This window comes from Lycium barbarum, chromosome 6 (genome assembly GCF_019175385.1).
Source record: "Lycium barbarum isolate Lr01 chromosome 6, ASM1917538v2, whole genome shotgun sequence".
NCBI lineage: Eukaryota > Viridiplantae > Streptophyta > Magnoliopsida > Solanales > Solanaceae > Lycium > Lycium barbarum.
In genome coordinates, this window is record NC_083342.1 from 101539348 (window position 1) to 101559774 (window position 20427).

The 20427-nt window shown below is 40.8% G+C and overlaps 2 protein-coding genes across 5 annotated transcripts; one reads left to right on the forward strand and one right to left on the reverse strand.

Moving 5' to 3' along the window:
* Positions 1 to 646: 646 nt before the first annotated feature.
* LOC132644265 (uncharacterized) lies at positions 647 to 1213 on the forward strand. The gene has a single exon (XM_060360851.1). The coding sequence runs from the start codon at positions 647 to 649 to the stop codon at positions 1211 to 1213; it is 567 nt and encodes a 188-aa protein (XP_060216834.1).
* Positions 1214 to 12601: 11388 nt separating this feature from the next.
* Positions 12602 to 19729, reverse strand: LOC132645067 (uncharacterized). Of its 4 annotated transcripts, XM_060361836.1 has the most exons (3): positions 15447 to 19725; positions 14545 to 14838; positions 12602 to 13718 (listed from the first exon to the last, which is right to left on the reverse strand). In XM_060361836.1, the coding sequence occupies exons 1-3, from the start codon at positions 15613 to 15615 to the stop codon at positions 13567 to 13569; spliced, it is 615 nt and encodes a 204-aa protein (XP_060217819.1). In that variant the 5' UTR covers positions 15616 to 19725; the 3' UTR covers positions 12602 to 13566. The 4 variants fall into 4 exon arrangements, 3 of the variants coding, with proteins under 3 accessions (XP_060217819.1, XP_060217818.1, XP_060217817.1); XR_009583984.1 differs by having other exon boundaries at positions 12602 to 15024; positions 15447 to 19729; XM_060361835.1 differs by having other exon boundaries at positions 12602 to 14838.
* Between the last annotated feature and the right edge of the window lie 698 nt (positions 19730 to 20427).

A 20427-nucleotide genomic window follows, 5' to 3' on the forward strand; every position in this document is an offset into this window, starting at 1 on the left:
GCAACTGTGGAGCCCTTGATCTTTACCGAAGATATTGAAGCTATTCCAAGCTCATCTACCCTAGTTCCGTGGCCTAATGATTTCGATGATATATTCTCGGGCACCCCTCCTGCTACCGGTGAAGCTGCGGGATTCGGGCATCTGCCCATCCCTCGGGCCACGAGGTCGGCCAGCCGATCCTCCGAATCTGGGGCCAGGGACGGTTTGGTGCGTATTTTCCCAGCGCCAAGCGTGGAATCGAGGAGGACAAAGTCGGTCATGGTCACCGTCCCCGAGGACTGCAGCTTCCTTTCTCGCCCGGTGGGCGAAGCGAGCTATTTGAGGCCTCTTGTCTCAAATTTGGACAAGCGAAAATGACCGGGGTCACCTGGAAATGCCTCATTAACAAGGGCATGCACGCGGGCAACCGGGTAGGATTTTAAGTCGTTTATGCTTACCTTTACTGAGGGTTTTAACCTTGTCCCATTCAAGTTTTTTTTTTTTTTTAACTTGCCCTCTTTTACAGAGTGTGGTGCTTGTAAACGAGGCCTTCGTCCGCTCCCAGCAAGAGATGGATGATCTTAGGGGCCAATTGGATGCTCAAGGCCGGGAAACGGAGAAGTATCTCCACCTTCTTCGGGAGAAGGAGGAGGAGTTGAACCGAGCAATGGCTCTTTCCAATCTTCAGCCCGAGCTTGATGCAGCGAAGGCCGAGAACCGTCAGCTGAGGAGTGAACTGGTCGCCATGACCGAATACAATCGGAGCCTCGAAGCTGAGAAGGTCGGCCTTAACCGGGAGAATGTTCGATTTTTCTCGAGGCTAGATGAGCTCGAGATCACTGTTTCTCAACTCCGGGGGGAGCTGGATACGGTGAAGGCTGATGCTACAGGCTTGGTCGAGAAGAACTGGCTGCTCGAATCCGAGACTGCCCTGTACAAAGAGCGCATGAGGACGTTCGAGGAGAAAGCCGAGAAAAGGGCCCAGATGTATGAGGACCTGAAAACCGAGCTTGCGGAGGCGGTTAATGCCAATGATGCTCTCAAGGCCGAGCTCGAAGCGGCCACTCAAAGGCAAGATGCCCTTGAAGAGAGCCGGGGTGATCTGGCTGCAAAGCTGGCCAAGGCCGAGGCCGATTTGGAGGAGGCTTTGCAGAATGTGGAGGCCACTGAAGCTCATACTGCCATTGTTGCCGAATATGAGAAGTGGAAGTCTCGGAGGATTACCCTCGAGTAAGCTGAGCACGGTTTTGAGGATCTTCCGGCCCTGATACTCGAAGCCAAAGGGATCAAGGAAGAGGCCAACCGTGCTCTCGGGTCTGAATCAGATGACTCCGAGCGGACTGAGTCCGAACACTCCGCCTCCAGTCACGCCGGATAACATGGGGCCTGTATTTGGCTTTTATTTCTTTATTTTTTGCCTTTGTGGGACTTTTGTTTTTTATGTAAAAATATCCCTTGTATAAATGAAAATTGCATCTTTCTTGTTTCATCGTTTGAATGTTTGCCATTATTTTTGCCATAATCCTTGGTCCGTTTTTAGGACAAGTCGACTCGTAGTCGTTAGTTCACCGTGCCCGTAGGACTTATCCGATGCTTCATAAGTTTAGATGTCTCCAAATTACGATTGGCATTTCCTTTAGGGTCGGTATTTTTTCGGCCTTGGCACAATTTTTGACGTAGCGGTTCCCGCTTGGGGGAGTTTATCAAATTTTGGCTCGGATCATTGTGACCTTGTTGCCTTTGTGGAACTTCGACCACAGTACCCGGTATAGGGTATGTGAATGAGGCAGTGCCGAAATATGGCGGTTATTATCGGGGTAAAGTCCGTTTAACAGAAAGACACCCGTGGTTTTGTCATCCCAACTTTTGATAACTTTGTGTTTGCAAAATGTTTGCACATATGAGAATTTTAATTCCTTCTTTTTGCCGTAGCAAATACTAAGTGGGACACGATTCATTATGATCGTTTGGTCCTTACATCGAAGGTCATGGCCGATGGCCGGGCCTTTGTTTTGCCGTGGCAAATACTATATAGGACACGATTCATTATGATTGTTCGGTCCTTACATCGAAAGTCATGGCCGATGGCCGGGCCTTTGTTTTGTCGTAGCAAGTGTTGAATTTCTCCGTCTTCTCTGACCGAGGTCATCTTTGATGCGGGCATAGTATTCCCCTAGCACTTATCCGAGCTGCAAGGTCGGGTGAGTGCTATTAAGTCCCCAATGTGACCTCGGATTTCCGGGCGCTGGTTTTTTATCTTTGTCGAGTAACACGTTGTACTTGTTGCCTCATTAAAAACCTTGTCGGAAAACCCATTTTGGGATAAAATCGTACTAAGGAAAAGAGTGCAACACGTGTTTTCAGGCCTAAACTCTAGTTTTATCCCGTTCTTGATTCTCTACAAAAGAGAAAGGTTAATAAGAGAACACGGGGAGCCCATACCTTAGCAGTAGTATCTTTTCAGATGAGCCACATTCCAGTTATTATGCTGCCGTTGCCCGTCCATGGACTCCAACTGGTACGACCCTTTGCCCGTTATCCCGGTTACCTTATACGGGCCTTCCCAGTTCGGACCCAGCTTCCCTTCGTTGGGATTCTTGGTGTGCAAGGTAACTTTTCGAAGCACCAAGTCCCCGACTTGAAAATGTCAAAAGTTGGCTCTTCGATTGTAGTATCTTTCCATTCTCTGTTTCTGGGCCGCTATACGGGCTAACGCGTTCTCGCGTAGCTCATCTGTGAGGTCGAGCTTCACGGCCATGGCCTCCTCGTTTGATTCCTCGGTGGTATATCTGAACCGGAGGGTCGGTTCGCCAACCTCCACAGCGATAAGGGCTTCAGCCCCGTAAACCAATGAGAATGGGGTCTCCCCAGTGGTCGATTTGGACATGGTTCTGTAAGCCCACAGCACCTCCGGCAATATTTCTCTCCAATGGTGCTTTGATACTTCGAGTCTTTTCCTTAGATTTTGGATTATCGTCTTGTTGGTGGATTCCGCCTGTCCGTTTGCACACGCGTGATATGGGGTCGATACAATTTTCTTGATTTTCAATCCCTCGAGGAAATTGGCGACCTTAGCACCCACGAACTGAGGGCCGTCATCACAAGTTATCTCGGCGGGGACGCCGAAACGACAGATGATGTGATCCCAAATAAAGTCAATGACTTCCTTCTCTCTGATTTTTTCAAAGGCCTACGCTTCCACCCATTTAGAGAAATAGTCAGTCATAAACAAAATGAAACGAGCCTTACCTGGTGCCCAGGGTAACGGACCCACGATGTCCATTCCCCACTTCATAAATGGCCAAGGTGAGACCACCGAATGGAGCAGCTCCCCGGGCTGGTGAATCATCAGAGCATGTTTCTGACACCCGTCACATTTTCGGACAAAACCTTTCGAGTCTTCGTCCATCCGGTTCCAGTAATAACCGTCCCTGATAATCTTTCGGACCAGAGCTTATGCACCGGAGTGGTTGCCACAAGTTCCTTCGTGTACCTCCCTCATCACATATTCCGTTTCACCGGGGCCCAAACACTTAGCCAGGGAACTGAGGAAAGAGCGTCGGTACAAATGGTCGTCTACCAAGCAAAAGCGGGCAGCCTTGGTCCGTAGTGACCGTGATTCCTTCGGGTCATTTGGGAGCTTACCATCACGCAAGTAGTCAATGTACTTGTTGCGCCAATCCCAAGTTAAGCCCATTGTGTATATCTCAGCGTGTCCGTTTTCTATGGCTGTGTTTGATAAGTGCACCGTTGCCCCGGGGTTGATTTCCTCCCCCTCGACCGAGGACCCCAAATTTGCTAATGCATCGGCCTCGCTGTTCTGCTCCCTCGATATGTGCTGCATGGTCCATTCTTTAAACCGATGAAGCACCACTTGGGTTTTTTCGAGGTACCTCTGCATCCGTTCGTCCTTGACTTCGAATACGTCGTTCACCTGGTTTGCGACCAAAAGCGAATCGCACTTTGCCTCGATCATTTCGGCTCCCATACTTCGAGCCAATTCCAAACCTACAATCATAGCCTCATACTCGGCTTCATTGTTAGTCAATTTAGCAGTTCTAATGGACTGTCGAATGAAGTCCCCGGCCGGGGTCCTAAGGACAATCCCTAGCCCAGAAACTTTAAGGTTCGAGGCCCCGTCCGTGTGTAGAGACCAAATGCCCGTGGCCTTTCCCGAGGTCAGCAGAAGTTCTCTTTCAACCTCGGGGACCATAGCCGGGGTAAAATCTGCCACAAAATCTGCCAAGATTTGGGATTTGATGGTCGTTCGAGTTCTATACTCGATATCGTAACCGCTAATTTCTACAGCCCATTTTGTTAATCTTCCTGACAACTCCGGTTTATGCATGATGTTTTTCAAAGGGTAAGTGGTCACTACCCATATTGGGTGGCATTGGAAATAAGGCTTGAGCTTTCTGGAAGCGCTTACCAGTGCTAATGCCAATTTTTTCAAATGGGGGTAGCGGGTCTCCACATCCCCCAAAGTTCTACTTACGTAATAGATAGGGAATTGCGTACCTGATTCTTCTCGGACCAAAACGCCACTTATTGCCACTTTGGAGACAGCTAGGTAGAGGAAAAGCGGCTCGTCCACCTTCGGTGTGTGCAGCAACGGGGGGCTAGACAAGTATCTCTTCAATTCTCGTAGAGCTTCTTGGCACTCCGGTGTCCAAACGAAATCGCTCTTCTTCCTAAGCAAAGAGAAGAAACGGTGACTCTTGTCCGAGGACCTCGATATGAAGCGACTCAGCGCCGCTATTCTTCCGGTGAGCCTCTGTACCCCTTTTATGTTGTTCACAACCTCGATGGCCTTGATCTTGTCCGGATTGATTTCAATTCCCCGGTTCGACACCATGAAACCCAGAAATTTACCGGACCTTACTCCGAAGGCACATTTTTCCGGGTTGAGATTCATGTTGTATTTGCGGAGCACATCAAAGGTTTCCTGCAAATGCTTTAAATGGTCCTCTGTTTCCAGGGACTTAACAACCATATCGTCAACATAAACTTCTATCGTTTTCCCTATTTGTTCTTCGAACATTCCATTAACTATGCGTTGGTAAGTTGCACCGGCATTTTTTAGTCTGAAAGGCATGACGTTATAACAGTAGGTCCCATATCGGGTGATGAAGGATGTTTTCTCTTGATCGTCTGGATACATTCGAATTTGGTTATACCCGGAGTAAGCATCGAGAAAACTTAACATCTCGTGTCCGGCCGTCGCATCGATCATTCTATCGATGTGAGGCAACGAAAAGGAGTCCTTCGGGCATGCTTTGTTTAAATCCTTATAATCGACACACATTCGAAATTTATTACCTTTTTTGGGCACTACTACCACGTTAGCAAGCCAATCCGGGTACTTCACCTCCCGGATAGAACATATTTTTAAAAGCTTTGTTACCTCGTCTTTCACGAAGGCGTGCTTTGCCTCCTCCATGGGCCTTTTTTTTTGCTTCACCGGGGAAAACTTACCGTCCAATCTGAGCTTGTGAGTTGCTATTTCCGGTGATATACCTGTCATATCTATATGCGACCATGCAAAGAAATCGGCGTTAGCTCGAAGAAACTCAATTAATTTGCGCCTGAGCTCCGGGGTAAGCCCCGTGCCCAGGTATACCTTTCTGTCCGGTAGGTACTCGAACAGGATGATCTGCTCCAGCTCCTCTATAGTTGACTCGGTTGCATCCGAGTCGTCCGGCATGACGAATGATCTGGGTACCTCGAAATCATCCTCTTCATGCACTGGATCCGACCTGGTATACTTTGATTGCTATTGGGGGACCTCCCCTCCGGTTACATCCTTTTCCTCCTGAGCCGGCTCCTTGGGCCGAGGCACCGCTTCCTCTACCGTGAACATTTCCCTTGCTGCGGGCTGCTCACCTCGGATGGTTTTCACCCCTTCATGCTATGTATCTAGGGTCTGCCCAATAATGCATTATATTTCATGTCCCCTTCGATCACATAGAACACCGTTTGTTGAATGGTGCCATCCACGTTCACGGGCAATGAGATCTCCCTTTTCGTGGTTTCTCTCGCCATATTGAACCCGCTGAGTACCCGGGCTATCGGTACGATCTGATCGAGCAGTCCTAGCTGTTCGACCACTCTCCATCGGATGATGTTGGCCGAGCTACCTGGGTCAATCAAAATACGCTTAACCTTAGTTTTAAAGATAAGTACAGAAATTACCAATGCATCATTGTGCGGTTGAATGATGCCTTCTGCGTCTTCGTCGTTGAAGAAAATAGAGCCCCCGGCTGAGTGATCTCGGATGCGCTTTTCACAAATAATAGAAACCTTTGTCCGTTTCATTACCGGCCCCCGAGGGGCGTCAATACCCCCAACTATCATGTTGATTGTATGCTGGGGTTTGACCAGCTCGGCCCTTCAATGAGCTTCCCTTTCCTTGTAATGGCTTTTGGCTCGCTCGCTCAGCAGATCTCGGAGATGACCATTTTTCAATAACCGGGCTACCTCTTTTCTCAACTGGCGACAATCCTCGGTTCTATGGCCATGGGTCACCATGCTCGGATCCCGCTGGCCCGGATCTGACCTTAGAGGTTTCATCCATCTTACATACGGGACGCGGCCGATGGCCGAGACGAGGCCCGAAGTACTAACGTTGAAATTGTACTCCGAAATCTTTGGTGGACCCTTATTATCGGCAGAACTTCCGGTATCGCTCCTGAACGAGAGCCCCCGGCTGTTTGACGGGCGCTCGACCCGCTTGCTACCCCGACCTGAGAAACGGCTTGGGCTCTCCCTTGACTTTTCCGACCTAAAATTTTGTCTCTCTGAATGGGAGTATGGTCGAAACCTTTCTTTCGACGATTCGGCCTTTGTTTCATAACCCTTCCATGGTTTCTCAAAACTTCTATCCATTTTTACCGGGATTGAGGGGAGCTCGAACTGATCATCCTCCACCCGAATCTTCGATTCATACCGATTATGGACATCGGCCCATGTCACAGCCTCGTATTCCAACAAATTTTCTTTTAATTTGAACGAAGCAGTTGAACTTAGCACGTTGAGCCCCTTTGTGAAAGCTTGCGCGGCCCATTCTTCCGGAACCGGCGGGAGTTCCATCCGTTCCCTATGGAACCGGTTGACGAACTCACGCAGTAACTCATCATCCCTTTGGGTTATTCGGAAGATATCGGCCTTGCGGGCCTGTACCTTTTTGGCACCGGCATGAGCCTTTACGAAGGCATCAACGAGCATTTCGAAAGAAGTGATCGAATGCTCGGGCAGGTGGTCATACCACGTTAACGCTCCCTTTGACGGAGTCTCCCTAAATTTTTTCAACAACACTGACTCAATCTCATCTTCCTCCATATCATTGCCTTTTATAGCACAAGTGTATGAGGTCACGTGCTCGTGCGGGTCCGTTGTGCCGTCATATTTCTGTATATCAGGCATTTTGAACCTCTTTGGGATCAGTTTCGGGTCTGCGCTCGGAGGAAAAGGCCTTTGGATGTACCTTTTCGAATTCAGCCCCTTCAGTAAAGGCGGAGCCCCCAGGATATGATCCACCCGAGAATTTTCCAAAGTTTCGAGCATATTTAGAACCTCGGTAGAAGATCCGGCTCCGGAGCCGTCGCTCTCAACCATTCGTGCCTCATTTCTTCCAGTTTCGGCAACACCCTTTGCCTTCTCCGGCTCTGCCTCACATTTTCCGCTCTGCAACCGGGCAATTGCGATTCCTTGCTCGGCGATTGCCGCTCTTTGTTCCTGTAACATTTCGAAAATTAAACGTAAGTTAACATTGTCGTTTGGTGCATCCGGCTCTCTCCGACCCTGGGCCCGAGACAATGTAACGGAATTGTGAGTATTTAGAGGATCAGTGGCCGGTAGGGCGGCATTCTCCTGGTCAACGGTATTTTGCCGGTTGAGTCCTTCCCTCGAATCGACGAGGTTCGGGTCAGCGGGATTTGGCAATCCCTGTAGTCTGTTGCCTTCATTTTCCGCCACAATCTCGGTGTTGTTAACATGGCCAGATTGTTCGATGCCGGCCATTTAGTCCGTTTTCGCAGAGACGGGCAGGAGATGCTTTTGATTTTGATGAATATGATAGAAGTCAAGACCAAAGACCACTATTATCCTAGCCCCACTGTGGGCGCCAAACTGTTTACTCCGGTTTTGGATAATCAATTGAATTTGTAAGTGGGTATAGGATATGTGCTTGAAACTTAATATGTACCGTAGGGAGTAGTGTGTATGGACGTTATGTAGCAATAACGATTGATGAAGAGTATTAATGCTTTTTAAATGACATGCAACACTTATTTGAAGAGATACAATAAAAATGCAAATGATCGCTATGAACCGAATCAGATCTTAGAGAGAGAGAAATTGTATATATGTTTTGCTATTACAAGTTCTCTAGGAAAAATAAAGAAGCCAACCCCCATCAAGGAGAGGGATGAGCTTTATTTATAGTGTTGCCTCTATGGGTCTCCTACAATACAATTCATTAAAATAATAATAATAAGGACAACTCTGAACGGATTTGGTGGGATTAGGTTGGCTGTACAGTCTGACACACGCATGGTTGGTTGTTGACCATGGCGGGACGCTACTGACGCGTGGCTTGTGTGCAACGCAACGACACGGATACTCGGGGTAACGACCTCGAGCAACTCGGTGATGAAGGAACCGGACCAAATGGTCCCCCCGATTAGCTCAGGACAAGCGTTCCTCTGGTTCAGAACGAAGGTCTTCACGTATGTTCTTGATCCCTCCGGTTTCTCGTTTCACCGGTTCGACTCACATCCGGTTTTTACCGTATACAAATATAATTGTTGGATGAGCAAGATATGCGGAAGATAGGAGGCTTTCCTCCTCGTTCTATTTTTTTTTCTTGGGACGTATATCACTAAGCCCAGGGGCGGAGCTACCTGGTCTCGAGGAGTGTCAAGCGACACCCCTTCGCTGGAAAATTACTTTGTATAGATATGTGAAATTCTGATTTTATACATATATGTACTACTATTGACACCTCTTGTAATAAGTTGAGGGTTTAGCCGAGTGGTTAAGGGGTGTCAAAGGTTCAGGCTAACAAGGTTGCATGTTCGATCCCAGTTCGCGACATGCTTATTTTTTTTTACTTCAGTCATTGGCCTTTTAAAAAAAAAAAAAACTGAGCTGAAATGACGACGTGGACTATATTTTTAATATAAAAACGTGACTACTAAGAGTCAGTAAGGGATTAAACAAATCCCCAATTCTAGAAAACAAAAGTGGATTGAATTAGGGATTAAACAAATCCTCAATTTCTAAAAAATGTATTCAAGTGGGGGAACTTGTATTATTAGTTTCAAATGTTTTGAATGTGTTGGGAGCTTCTTTTAAGCGTATGGATGAATTTCGAGAATCTCAAAAAGAAAGAATTCAAGAGGCATTAGATATGGGTGAAAGAGCTTCTACCAGTTGCCACTGCATCCGTTGAAAGAGCGTTTTCGGCAATGAAGTTTATTAAGAATGACCTGCGGAATCGGATGAATGACGGACTTTTGAGAGGCTGCTTAGTTCCTTATGTAGAAAAAGATGTATTTATTAATATTTCTAATGATGCTATTGTAAAAACATTTCAAGAGATGAAACCTCGTCGAGTACAGTTGCGATAATGCAATTACATTCTGCTTTCATTAACATAATTTATTTTGTTGGCTTTTTCGCGTGTTTACTTCTTTATATTTTGACACCCCTTAATAAAATTTCTGATTCCGCCACTGACCAAGCCATTCATTAAGTTTTTTTCTGTTTGCATAATTATAGTTTCGAATCAAGTCAGAGCAGGTCTTTTAACTGAATAATTACAAAGAAGTACCCGGCATCGGCTATCTTTCTCTCTTTTTATTACATCGTGGACGGGAGAAAGAAGGGAAATTAGCTAGCGAAATAAACAGCAAGCAGCAGGCAAGAACTTCACAGCTCCTAACCTTTCTATATTGTAATAATATTTATCATGATCAAAGAAGTGCGCTGCACCTCCAAGTAGGAAATAATAATATATGTAGATCATAAGGAATATTTAATCATGATATGCTGATTCCTTTATAGATAAATAATTTATCGATTTGTTTACTAATAAAGTTGTAGCTGATGTTATATACATGACGTTCTTGCCTCGCTGTATTTTAATTAACTAAACCCACATATCTATTGCAAGTGTCGAGAACTGTAGAGTGATGGTTGGAAGGTCTACACGTTCTAGGAACTAATTTTATATGGAAAAAACCTTTTTGGGAAAGATGTACCAAAAGAGTAAGTTGCATTTTTATTTTTATTTGAAAAAAATAACTTCTTGTTGGCCTATATCATCAATTAGTTCATTTGGGGCAAGGGTCGTGATAAATGAAAGCTTAGCTATTCTTAGTTGGTACTTGGAATTTAGAGCATTAAAAATAAAAAAAATAACTTTCCCAACAGAATTAGAGAATACAAGTTTCATATAAATGATGTTCCACACTAATTGTCTCCTCTCCATCCCCAACATCCGATCTCGAACGCCAAATCATCCATGTCCCAACCCCACCCTGCACCCTTCATCCCACCCCATCCCGACCCTATAGTGTTTGCTAAATTATATATAAATGTTTTTAGGATATAGTTTTTAGTTACTTATCAAATGTCATAAAGTCAGCAAAACATTAGTTATGTATTGTAAGATATTTTTCCTTTCGCCCTTCGGTACCACATACATCTAGTTTCACAAGGTAATATAGTTGGGGCAATTTGCACGATTTCCCTTTGTTGGGGGTGGTCTTAGTTTTTGCCCCTCAAATTACTGGTCTTTAATTTTTGCCCTTCGCCTAAAATATCCCGAGGTTCTGGGTTCAAACTCCGGCTTTGTCATAAAAATTAAAAAAAAATCGCAAGGCAAGACTTTGCAAAAAGTTCTGCCTTATGAGACAGACTTTGCCTTAAGGCATAACTAAAAGTTTGCCGGAGAGGGCATAACTTTGTCTTATAAGGCAAACTTTTACTTTTTTTATTTTTATTTAAAGTTCCCAGTAGCATCTGGGTTTTCATACCAATACTTAGAATTACACCTGAGCAGGGGATGGCCTAACTCAGTATATCAAAGAAAATGACTCTGTTGCATTACAAATACTGTATTAATTACCTGCATATGCACAGTCTCAACTACACAAAATAACTTACTAATAACATTAAGGGCCTGTTTGGAAAGCCACCCAGGTAATTGGAATTGGATGTAATTTAGTGTAATTACACAGTTTGACCTGTTTGTTTGACCAGGTAATTACACAGTTAGGTGGGAATTGGGTGTAATTGACAGGGTGTAATTACACTCTCCAATTCTCAAGGGGGGGCTGAGAATTGGGTGTAATTACACTCTGTAATTACAAAGTTACTTTTTAGTTTATTTCTTTTTTATTTTATTTTAATTTCTTTGCTTTTCTAATTTATTTTTTTATTTCTATTAATTAATTTATTTTATTATTTTTACTTTTAAATTATTTTTATTTTTTAAAATATATTTTTCTTTTTATATTATTTATATTTCATTTCCTTTCTTCTCATTTTCAACATTTACTTCTTGTGGTTCCATGTAATTGCTCGTTTTTTTTTTTTTTTTTTAATTTTATTCATTTAGCATAACAGTATTATTATTCTAATTTTTTAAACTACATCTCTTAATATTAGAAAGAATGAGTCATTAACAAACTTGACATATAATGAGTGACGTTATTAAAGTATAATTTCGTTGTGAATGTGGTTATAGACTTATATTTTCCCTTTCTTTTGAATTATAGGAGTATTTACTTATGTTACGTTGGAACTTACTTATGTAATGTTGGAATTTGACATAAGAGTATTATGTTAAAAAAATTTCTTTTGAATTTTGAATTTAGGTTATATTTTTTACTTTAATTTATTTGTTTTAATACTATTGACGGGTTATTTCACATTGCTTGTTGTTTATTTTTCAAACATTTGAATAATATTGTGGCATTATATTTATAAATATTCCTTTTTTTTCTCAAACATCAAATCCCATGATGTTCTCACACAAAAAGTATTTATAATCAATTAAAATAAAAATATTATTAATTTGAATTATATATCAACTATTTTTTACAATATTAGTTACAAATATATGATTATTAATTAACATATTTTCAATAAATAATGTGTTATTAAATAGTTAATTTAATATCATGTATAAAGGCACATATTTTAAATATTAATTTTAATTTTTTTATAGTGAAATTTTATTTTAAAATTAAACTAACTGTGTAATTACACTTGTGCAACCAAACAGCACGCTTGTAATTACATTATGACAAACAAACAGGTCATTGTAATTACAATACTGTGTAATTACTAGGCTGTGTAATTACTAGGGTAGTAATTACACCAATTCCAATTACCAGGTGACTTTCCAAACAGACCCTAAGACTTGTCATATCTTTTTTTTTTTCTACAAACCAGAGAAATATTGTTATGACCAAATTGAAGATCTGCAACTTAATCAATGGTTGCAACTTGGTGCAAAGGCTGCAAGTTCCTTGTGCAAAAACTTCAATAACCTTGTTAGCCATTGCACTTGCATACATTGTAGAACCTCCACACATCTTGGAAGAGATAGCTATAGTGATCACCAATCAATCCTCCATCAATATGTTGGGGATCCATCTGAACTTCATCAGGGGCTTTTGAAACAAACAGATGCAGCATGAAAAACAACACTACTAGAGCAGTCCAACATCAAAATTCAGTAGTAACAGCATAAAAAACAGTAGCATTTATACAAAAATATTCTTTCTCTGCCTATGCCTTAGAGACTCCATTTGCACGAGGTCTAGTCTATAAGATCCAGTAGCTGTGGATGGGAGACTCGTTTGCACAAAAATAATCAGTTCGTCGTTTGTAATACTCCATTTAGCTAAAGCATCTACGACTTGGTTGGCTTCTCTAAAGCAGTGTCTAACCTCTCAAGTAATAGCACTTGAGATATTTTGAATACGAATAATAATGTTCTTCATTTGCCGAGGGATATTATAGTTACCTTTGATCATTTCAACCACAATCTTAGAGTCACACTCCAAAATTACTTTGATATGCCCATTTTGAGAACACCATTCCAGGCCATTTAGAGCAGCCTTGGCTTCGGCCATATTACTATTATCCATTCCAATACTTCGAGCAAATGCCATGATAATCTTTCCTCTGTGATCTCTACAAATTCCTCCAATTCCAGCTCTTCCATTTGCATCCCTACTTCCATCCGTGTTGATCTTCACCCAATTTTCCGGGGGCTTCAACCATTTAACCACATTACATTCAATCTTGGGAGTAAGACCCACAACCTGTTGATACATAAATTCCCACCTGGAGCTGCATTCAGTATTACTCTTTGCTTTGGAGACAACCCATTTCAGATGAGAAAGAATCTTATATTGAATCCTCTTAGTATATAGCATTTGTTACCTCCATATATGACTGAGCATCTTGCTTTCCATATCTCCCAACAAATTACTACAAGAGTAATTTGTAGAATAGTCTGATGAAGTGAGTTTTTTGGTTTGATATTCCACCACTTTTGAAGCATACACCTTATAGGTATATACTCCCAAGAAATTCCAACAGGATTTCCGAAGAAATTCCACATTTGTTCAGCAATTTTCCCACCAATGAAAGTATGGTGCATAGTATCTCTTTGATCATTAGGGCAACAAAAACACCTGGCATCACTGTCAATTCCAAATCTAGTACCAATAGTGTCATTAAAACGAAAGTTTCTTTTTAAAAATCTCCACATTAAGGACATTTTAAAAGGTAAATGCTTATGCCAAATCTTCTTTAAAAAATAAGAAACCTCATTTTTCTGTCTAATATGTCTCCGGGCAGAAGCAGTAGAAAAAGTACCATTACTGTTAGGCATCCAAATAGGAGTATCAATTAGATCCGGATTACCTATTTCAATGGAGTTGATGTGTTCAGTAAGATATTCAGGAAGCTGTAACAGATCTATATCCCAATTCCCATTAGTAATAACGGCACTGACAATTTGGGCATAATTAAAATCATTTCTATGAATAATCTGAGCTACAACACCCATTTCACACCAGTTATCCCACCACAAATTACTATTTCCCTTATTGATTTTCCAAATTAAAAGTTCTTCCACTAGATCTCTAATTTTGACCAATTGTTTCCAAGCAAGGGAATGAGTAGGTTGAATAGTAGAAGCAACAGGATGAGTAGAACAATACTTAGCTAAAACAAAAGTACCCCATAGAGATTTACACATTCTAAGCCTTCACCATCTTTTCATAGTTAAACTCTTACTAACATCAAAAATACTTCTAAACCCTAGACCACCTTCCTCTTTTGGAAAAGACATGTTATCCCAAAAACTCCAATGATATTTATTTTTACCCTCAACAGAACCCCAAAAGAAATTAGCAAAGTAACTTTCAAGTTGCAACAAAACAGTTTTAGGAGGTTCTAAAGCAGACAAAAGATAAATTGGTTGAGATTGCAAGACATGCCTGATTAAAGTAGCTTTGCCCCCAATCAAAAGAAGTTTACCTTGCCATCCTGTAGTCCTTTTCACCAATTTGGATATCATCTCACTATAGTAAGCAATTCTCTGTACCCCTACATATAAAGGACAACCCAAATAAGTAATGGGAAAGTTAGAATGTTTGTAACCAGTTACCTCTTTAATTCTCTGAATGATGTTGTTAGAAGCCTTGGGTTCCACCAGGAAGCAACTCTTGTTGATATTTATCCTTTGTCCAGAGCACTTTTGATAATTTTGAAGTTGATGCATAACCAATTCAAGAGATCTCTTACCGCCAGAGGTAAAAATAATAACATCATCTGCATATGCAAGGTGAGTAATGTGTGGACCATTATAGGGCAAACCGAATCCCCTATATGGATGAATGTGGGGCAGTTGGTTCAACATTATATATAAGACTTCTGCCCCAAGAACAAATAAAGAGGGGGATAGAGGATCACCTTGCTTAAGCCCCCTAGTAGAGTCAAAAGAATCCTTTTCTCACCCTATTAATAATAATAGAATACCAGACATTAGATATTAATCTTCTAATCATAGCAATCCATTTATCTGAAAAACCAAATTTCTTAAGAGCATGAAGAAGAAATTTCCAATTAACCATATCATAAGCCTTAGCCATATCCAATTTAATGACCGTGTTACCTCCAAAATTATTCTTTCTAATATCATGAATAATCTCCTGTGCAAGTAAAACATTTTCAGTAATAGATCTACCTTTAAGGAAACCTGTTTGATTCTCAGAAATAATATTAGGCAAAATATTACTAAGCCTAGAACTAATGATTTTGGAAATAATCTTGTTAGAACAATTACTGAGACTAATAGGTCTCATTTCGTTAAAAGAGTTAGGATTCTCAATTTTAGGCAAGAGAATAAGACAAGAACTAGTAAAGAATTTAGTTCAAACCTGTCCCTCCAAAAAATTGTTGAATCGCCTCAATCAGCTCATGTTTGATGATTTCCCAACAACTTTGATAGAAAGAACCTCCAAAACCATCAGGCCCTGGAGTGCTGTCAGCATTGAGTCCAAACACAGCATCCCTGATTTCATCTTCATTTGGAATAGCCTCCAGCATATTGTATATTGTTGTCTTCCTGATTAACTCTTCGATTTATACAGTCTAAGTGGTGAAGTTCAATTTCTTGATCATCAGAGAAAAGTTTACTGAAGTAATCAACGGCCTCTTTAGCAATCTGTTCTTCCCCTATGATCCTTAGACCATTTTCTGACTGGATCCTCTGAATCGTAGCTTTCCTTCTCTTTTCGTTAATAACAGCATGAAAATATTTAGAATTGGAGTCTCCATCCTTTAACCAATTGATATTTGCTCTTTGCCTGAGAATGGATTGTTCACAGTTCAACCACCTAGTATGTTCAGCCTGAGCTTTATGAACTTGAGGTCTCAAATCATCATTATCATTGTCAATATAATCAGTTTCAAGATCCAGCATCTTAGCTTCCCATTCTTTAACTTTATCAAACACATTCCCAATTTGCTTTCTGGACCAAATGCTAAGCTTGCGACTCACGTTCTTCATTTTGAGTTGTAGTCTTCTCATACTGTTACCCTCTACTTCTTCATTCCATGCTTCTTGTACCGCATCTTTGAAGTTCGGTTGATCAATCCAGAAATTCAAAAATTTGAAATACCTGATTTTAGATTGTTCTGAGGCAGAGCATTTTACAATCATAGGAGTGTGGTCAGATCATGTGCTTGCTAAATGTTCAATGTCAATAATGGAAAAGTTGTCAGTCCAGTGATGATTAATAAAACTTCTGTCCAACCTTTTCCAAATTCTCTTGCTTCTTTCTCTAGCATTACACCATATGAACCTGAGGCCCTTATAACCGGCATCCACCATACCACAATCATTCATACAAGAAATAAAATCCCAACTCTTCTCCATTCTGTGTGGTTTTCCCCCTTTCTTTTCATCAGGACTCATAATAGCATTAAAATCCCCACAAACGCACCAAGGTTCATCAATGAAGTTGTTACAATTTCTAAGACTATCCCAAAGGGGAAGTCTCTGATGTTGCTTGGATTTAGCATATACAGCAGTGAACCAAATTACCTCAGCATTATTCTTATTAGTCATTTTGATAGTAAGTTGTTGCTCATCATCTTTTGCTACATCCACATGAAATTCACTAGACCAGAGAATCCAAATCTTACCATTGCAATTTGAGCTACACCCCTCAAAGCCTCTTCTGTATTTGTCAATATGGCAAGCATCAACAAAAGGTTCCTGAATAGCTATAATATGAGAGTTGCGAATTTGGGATAAGAATTTTAATCTTTCAAAAGCCCCTCTAGACTTTACTCCTCTAATATTCCAAACAATTGTACTAATCATTAAGACTATTAGAGGATGTTCCACCTATTTGAGATGCTTTCACCATTGCCCTTGTAACAGGGCCTGGTTTTATCAAATCTTTGTTAATTTCATTGCCATTCCTGTTTACTGATCTTGGAGATAGATTGCCATTGTTGATCAAAGTCTGTCTATGTTGAGACACTGCATCTTCCATCTTTTCACCTTTCCATGAAGTTTTGGGAGCAAAGGCATTAATAAGAGCCTCTTCATCAGAAGATTCACATTCTTCAAACTCTTCATCAAGATCTTCCTCAATGTCACTTTCCTGCTCTTCAGCATAATCAGAATCATATTCACTCTCTTCATCTTCATTGATGTCTTCATTATTGACTTGCTTCCCATTAGGATTCTCATCAAGTGGAGCACAAATTTGAAGTGGAGCATCAACTAAAACACTAGGACTCCATAATTGAACTTCACGGTTAATACCTTAAACATCATTGTGAACCTTTTTTGGTGGAGTCCCGGATATACTGGGAAAAAAACTGTTAAGTGTAGAAGGTATTTCAGTCCGTATCTTGTTGGCAGAATCATTATCAAGCTTAGGCTTTCCAGCAAAATCTTTAGTGATGGCAATTGTATTAACATCTGCTGATGAAAAATGAAGTCCAACCCTTTTCTTGAACAAATTGGCCCCAGAAGTACTGTTAGAGGAAGCAATATTTGAGTTAGTGTTATTTTTTACCATACCCTCAGAAGAAATTAGCTCCCTTTCCATAATATCCTTTTCAAGAGGCTGAAAAGAATTGGAAGTTGAAACAAGCTTAATTGCTGGAAAATGAAATTCAGAGTGCACCTTACCAACCTCAACCTCTTTACTACCATCGGTGGTTCCCTGATCCACTATTACAGCGTTATAGTTCTGCATAATATCCTGAATAACCTCAGTAGCTTGTGCCTGATTCTGTTGTTGGTTGTTGTCCTTAGGTGGCCTTGCAACCCACTTCATCACAAGTTTTCTATTCAGCTTAACCTTTATGCCTTGTTGTATCCTCTGTCTACTTAACAAATTCTTGAGCCTGAAATTCTTATGATAATAGAAATTTTGTTGGTTTTCATGTTGCTTCAACTTGTTATCAGCTAGGGGAGCTTGCGAACTAGTATTAGTAATAGATATATTAGCACTTGATTGATTCACTTCCTTCTTTACAGAATTTCCAGCAAACATAGAAATTGAGGTAACATCTTTTGGCTTAGCAATTTCAGCAGGCTTGGAATTGTTCACACCAACATTCTTCATATTCAGATTACCAGTAGCAACTACATCACCAAGAATTACCTTAGACCCAACCTTATGAGTATTGAACACATCAGTAGGAGCCTGTTTGGATGGGCTTATGCCTATAAGCTGTTTGCAGCTTATAAGTTAAAAAAAAAAAAAAAAAAAAAAAAAAAAAAAAGTTAAGGTAGCCTAACTTATTTTTTTTGGCTTACAGCTTATAAGCTGCTTTAGATAAGCTAAGTCAAATGGGCCCAATTATTTTTTTGAACTTATTTTAAGCACAAAATGACTTTAAGCTGGCCAGCCAAACACTCGAAAAAGCTGAAAACAGCTTATACGCAACTTATAAGCAACTTATAAGCCAATCCAAACGGGCTCTAGAATTATTGCTAGAAGAAGCAATATTTTGGGTAGCATTAGTGCCAAATGCCCTGTTATGATCTTTCTTCCCATAGGCTAAGCATACATCTTCAATGTGACCTTGGTGTTTGCAAGAAAAACAGTAATCCGGCACAAATTCATACTCAATCACCTGCGAGAAACCTCCTATCTCTTTGCCATTCTCCCCTTTGAGGCCAACCCAAATAGAATCCCTTCTTTGTACAGCTAAATCAATCTCCACCATAACCTTAGCCGAACTAGGTCTAGTTTTAGCATCAGTAGCTTTGTCAATCTTTAGAAGAGTACTAAAAGTGGATGTAATACGAAGCAGAGCATCCCAGTTAAAATAATGCCATTTGAGGCCTGGCAAAGTAATCCATACAGGGGCTAACCACGTTTCTTCTTCCGGATTAAAATCTATGGTCCAAGTAACCATTCTCATTAAACAGCCCAGAAACCAAATACTTTTTCTAGAATATATGTTCAAATAATCTTCTTCAATAGAGAAATCCAGGAAAATGTGTTTAAGATTGTAATGGCCAATGGTTACCGTACCTTTGAGAGGAAATCTCGCCTAATATCAGCGAGAATAGGTTTGCCATGAGAGAATTTCCCAATTATTGTGAATCGACAGTCTTTGGCTAGTTCCTCCTCTTCTTGAGGGGTGAAGAAAGCAGCCGATTTGCCTTTATAAATCTCCGGAGGTTTGATTTGAAGCCTCGTCTTCTTCGGTGCTAATGATAAAGAGTCAGCGTAAGTAAATTGGACATTGTTCGGGTTAGGAATCTCTCCATTTGGCCGAATTTGTCCAGCAGAAAGTGGCGCATTCATAGCAATTGGGTCTAATTTTGGGAATCTTTAACCGCTCGTGAGGCGCTTTCTCTTTTTCACAATGGTCACCTGCTTACAGAAAGGTTTTAGGAGTAGCTGTTCTCTTTTGTTGGACTGAAATGGGGTTGATTATATTTCTAAATTCTCAGAGGAAATAAATCGAACACCTTGCATGCTTCTGCTATGAAACTTATGTGTTGAGGCTTATCTCCATGGAACTGACCAAACTGAACTTAAAAAGATGTATTAACAATATGGGAGAGACCGCAAACATGGATCCTTTGGTTGAGATGATAAGGCCTCAGGTCCGGTCAGCAATTTCCGGCGAGCTTAGTTACGTAGGCAAACTTTTAATTAAGCTTTTAAGTAAAAGTTGTGTGTTATGTGCATAACTTTTTACTGCCTTAACTAAAAGTCTCCTCTAACGTAAATTTTTTTATTAAGCCATAATTAAAAGTTTATCTTATAAGGTAAAATATATACTTTAAGAAAAAGTTTCATCGTATAGGACAAACTTTTAGTTATATCTTAACTAAAAGTCTGCCCCATATAACAAAACTTTTCCATAAAGCGTAACTAAAAGTTTGTCTTATAAGACAAAATTTATGCGTTAAGGAAAAGTTCTGCCACGCCTTATGGAAAAGTTCTGTCATATAAGGCAGACTTTTAGTTATGTCCGTCCACATAAGGCAGAATTTTTTGCAAAGTCTTGTCTTGCGAAACTTTTTTTTACTAAACGGGAGTTCGAATCCAGAATTTCAGGATATTTTCGGCTAGCTTTTTAAGCGCAAGGCAAAACTTAAAGACCAGTAATTTGTGGGGCAAAATTTAAAGAACAGAAGGCCAATCCGCACAAAAAAAATGATACAGTTGTAGAATTTTTTTTTTTTTTTTTTTTTTTTGGAAAATATCCTTGACTCAGTAACTCTAGACAACTGACCACAACTCAAACTTCTTTTTTTTTTTGCGCGGATTACCCTTCATTTGGGGGTGGTCTTTAATTTTTGTCCTTTAAATTAATGGTCTTTAATGTCACGACCCAACTAGGGGCCGTGACGAGTACCCGATACTTATA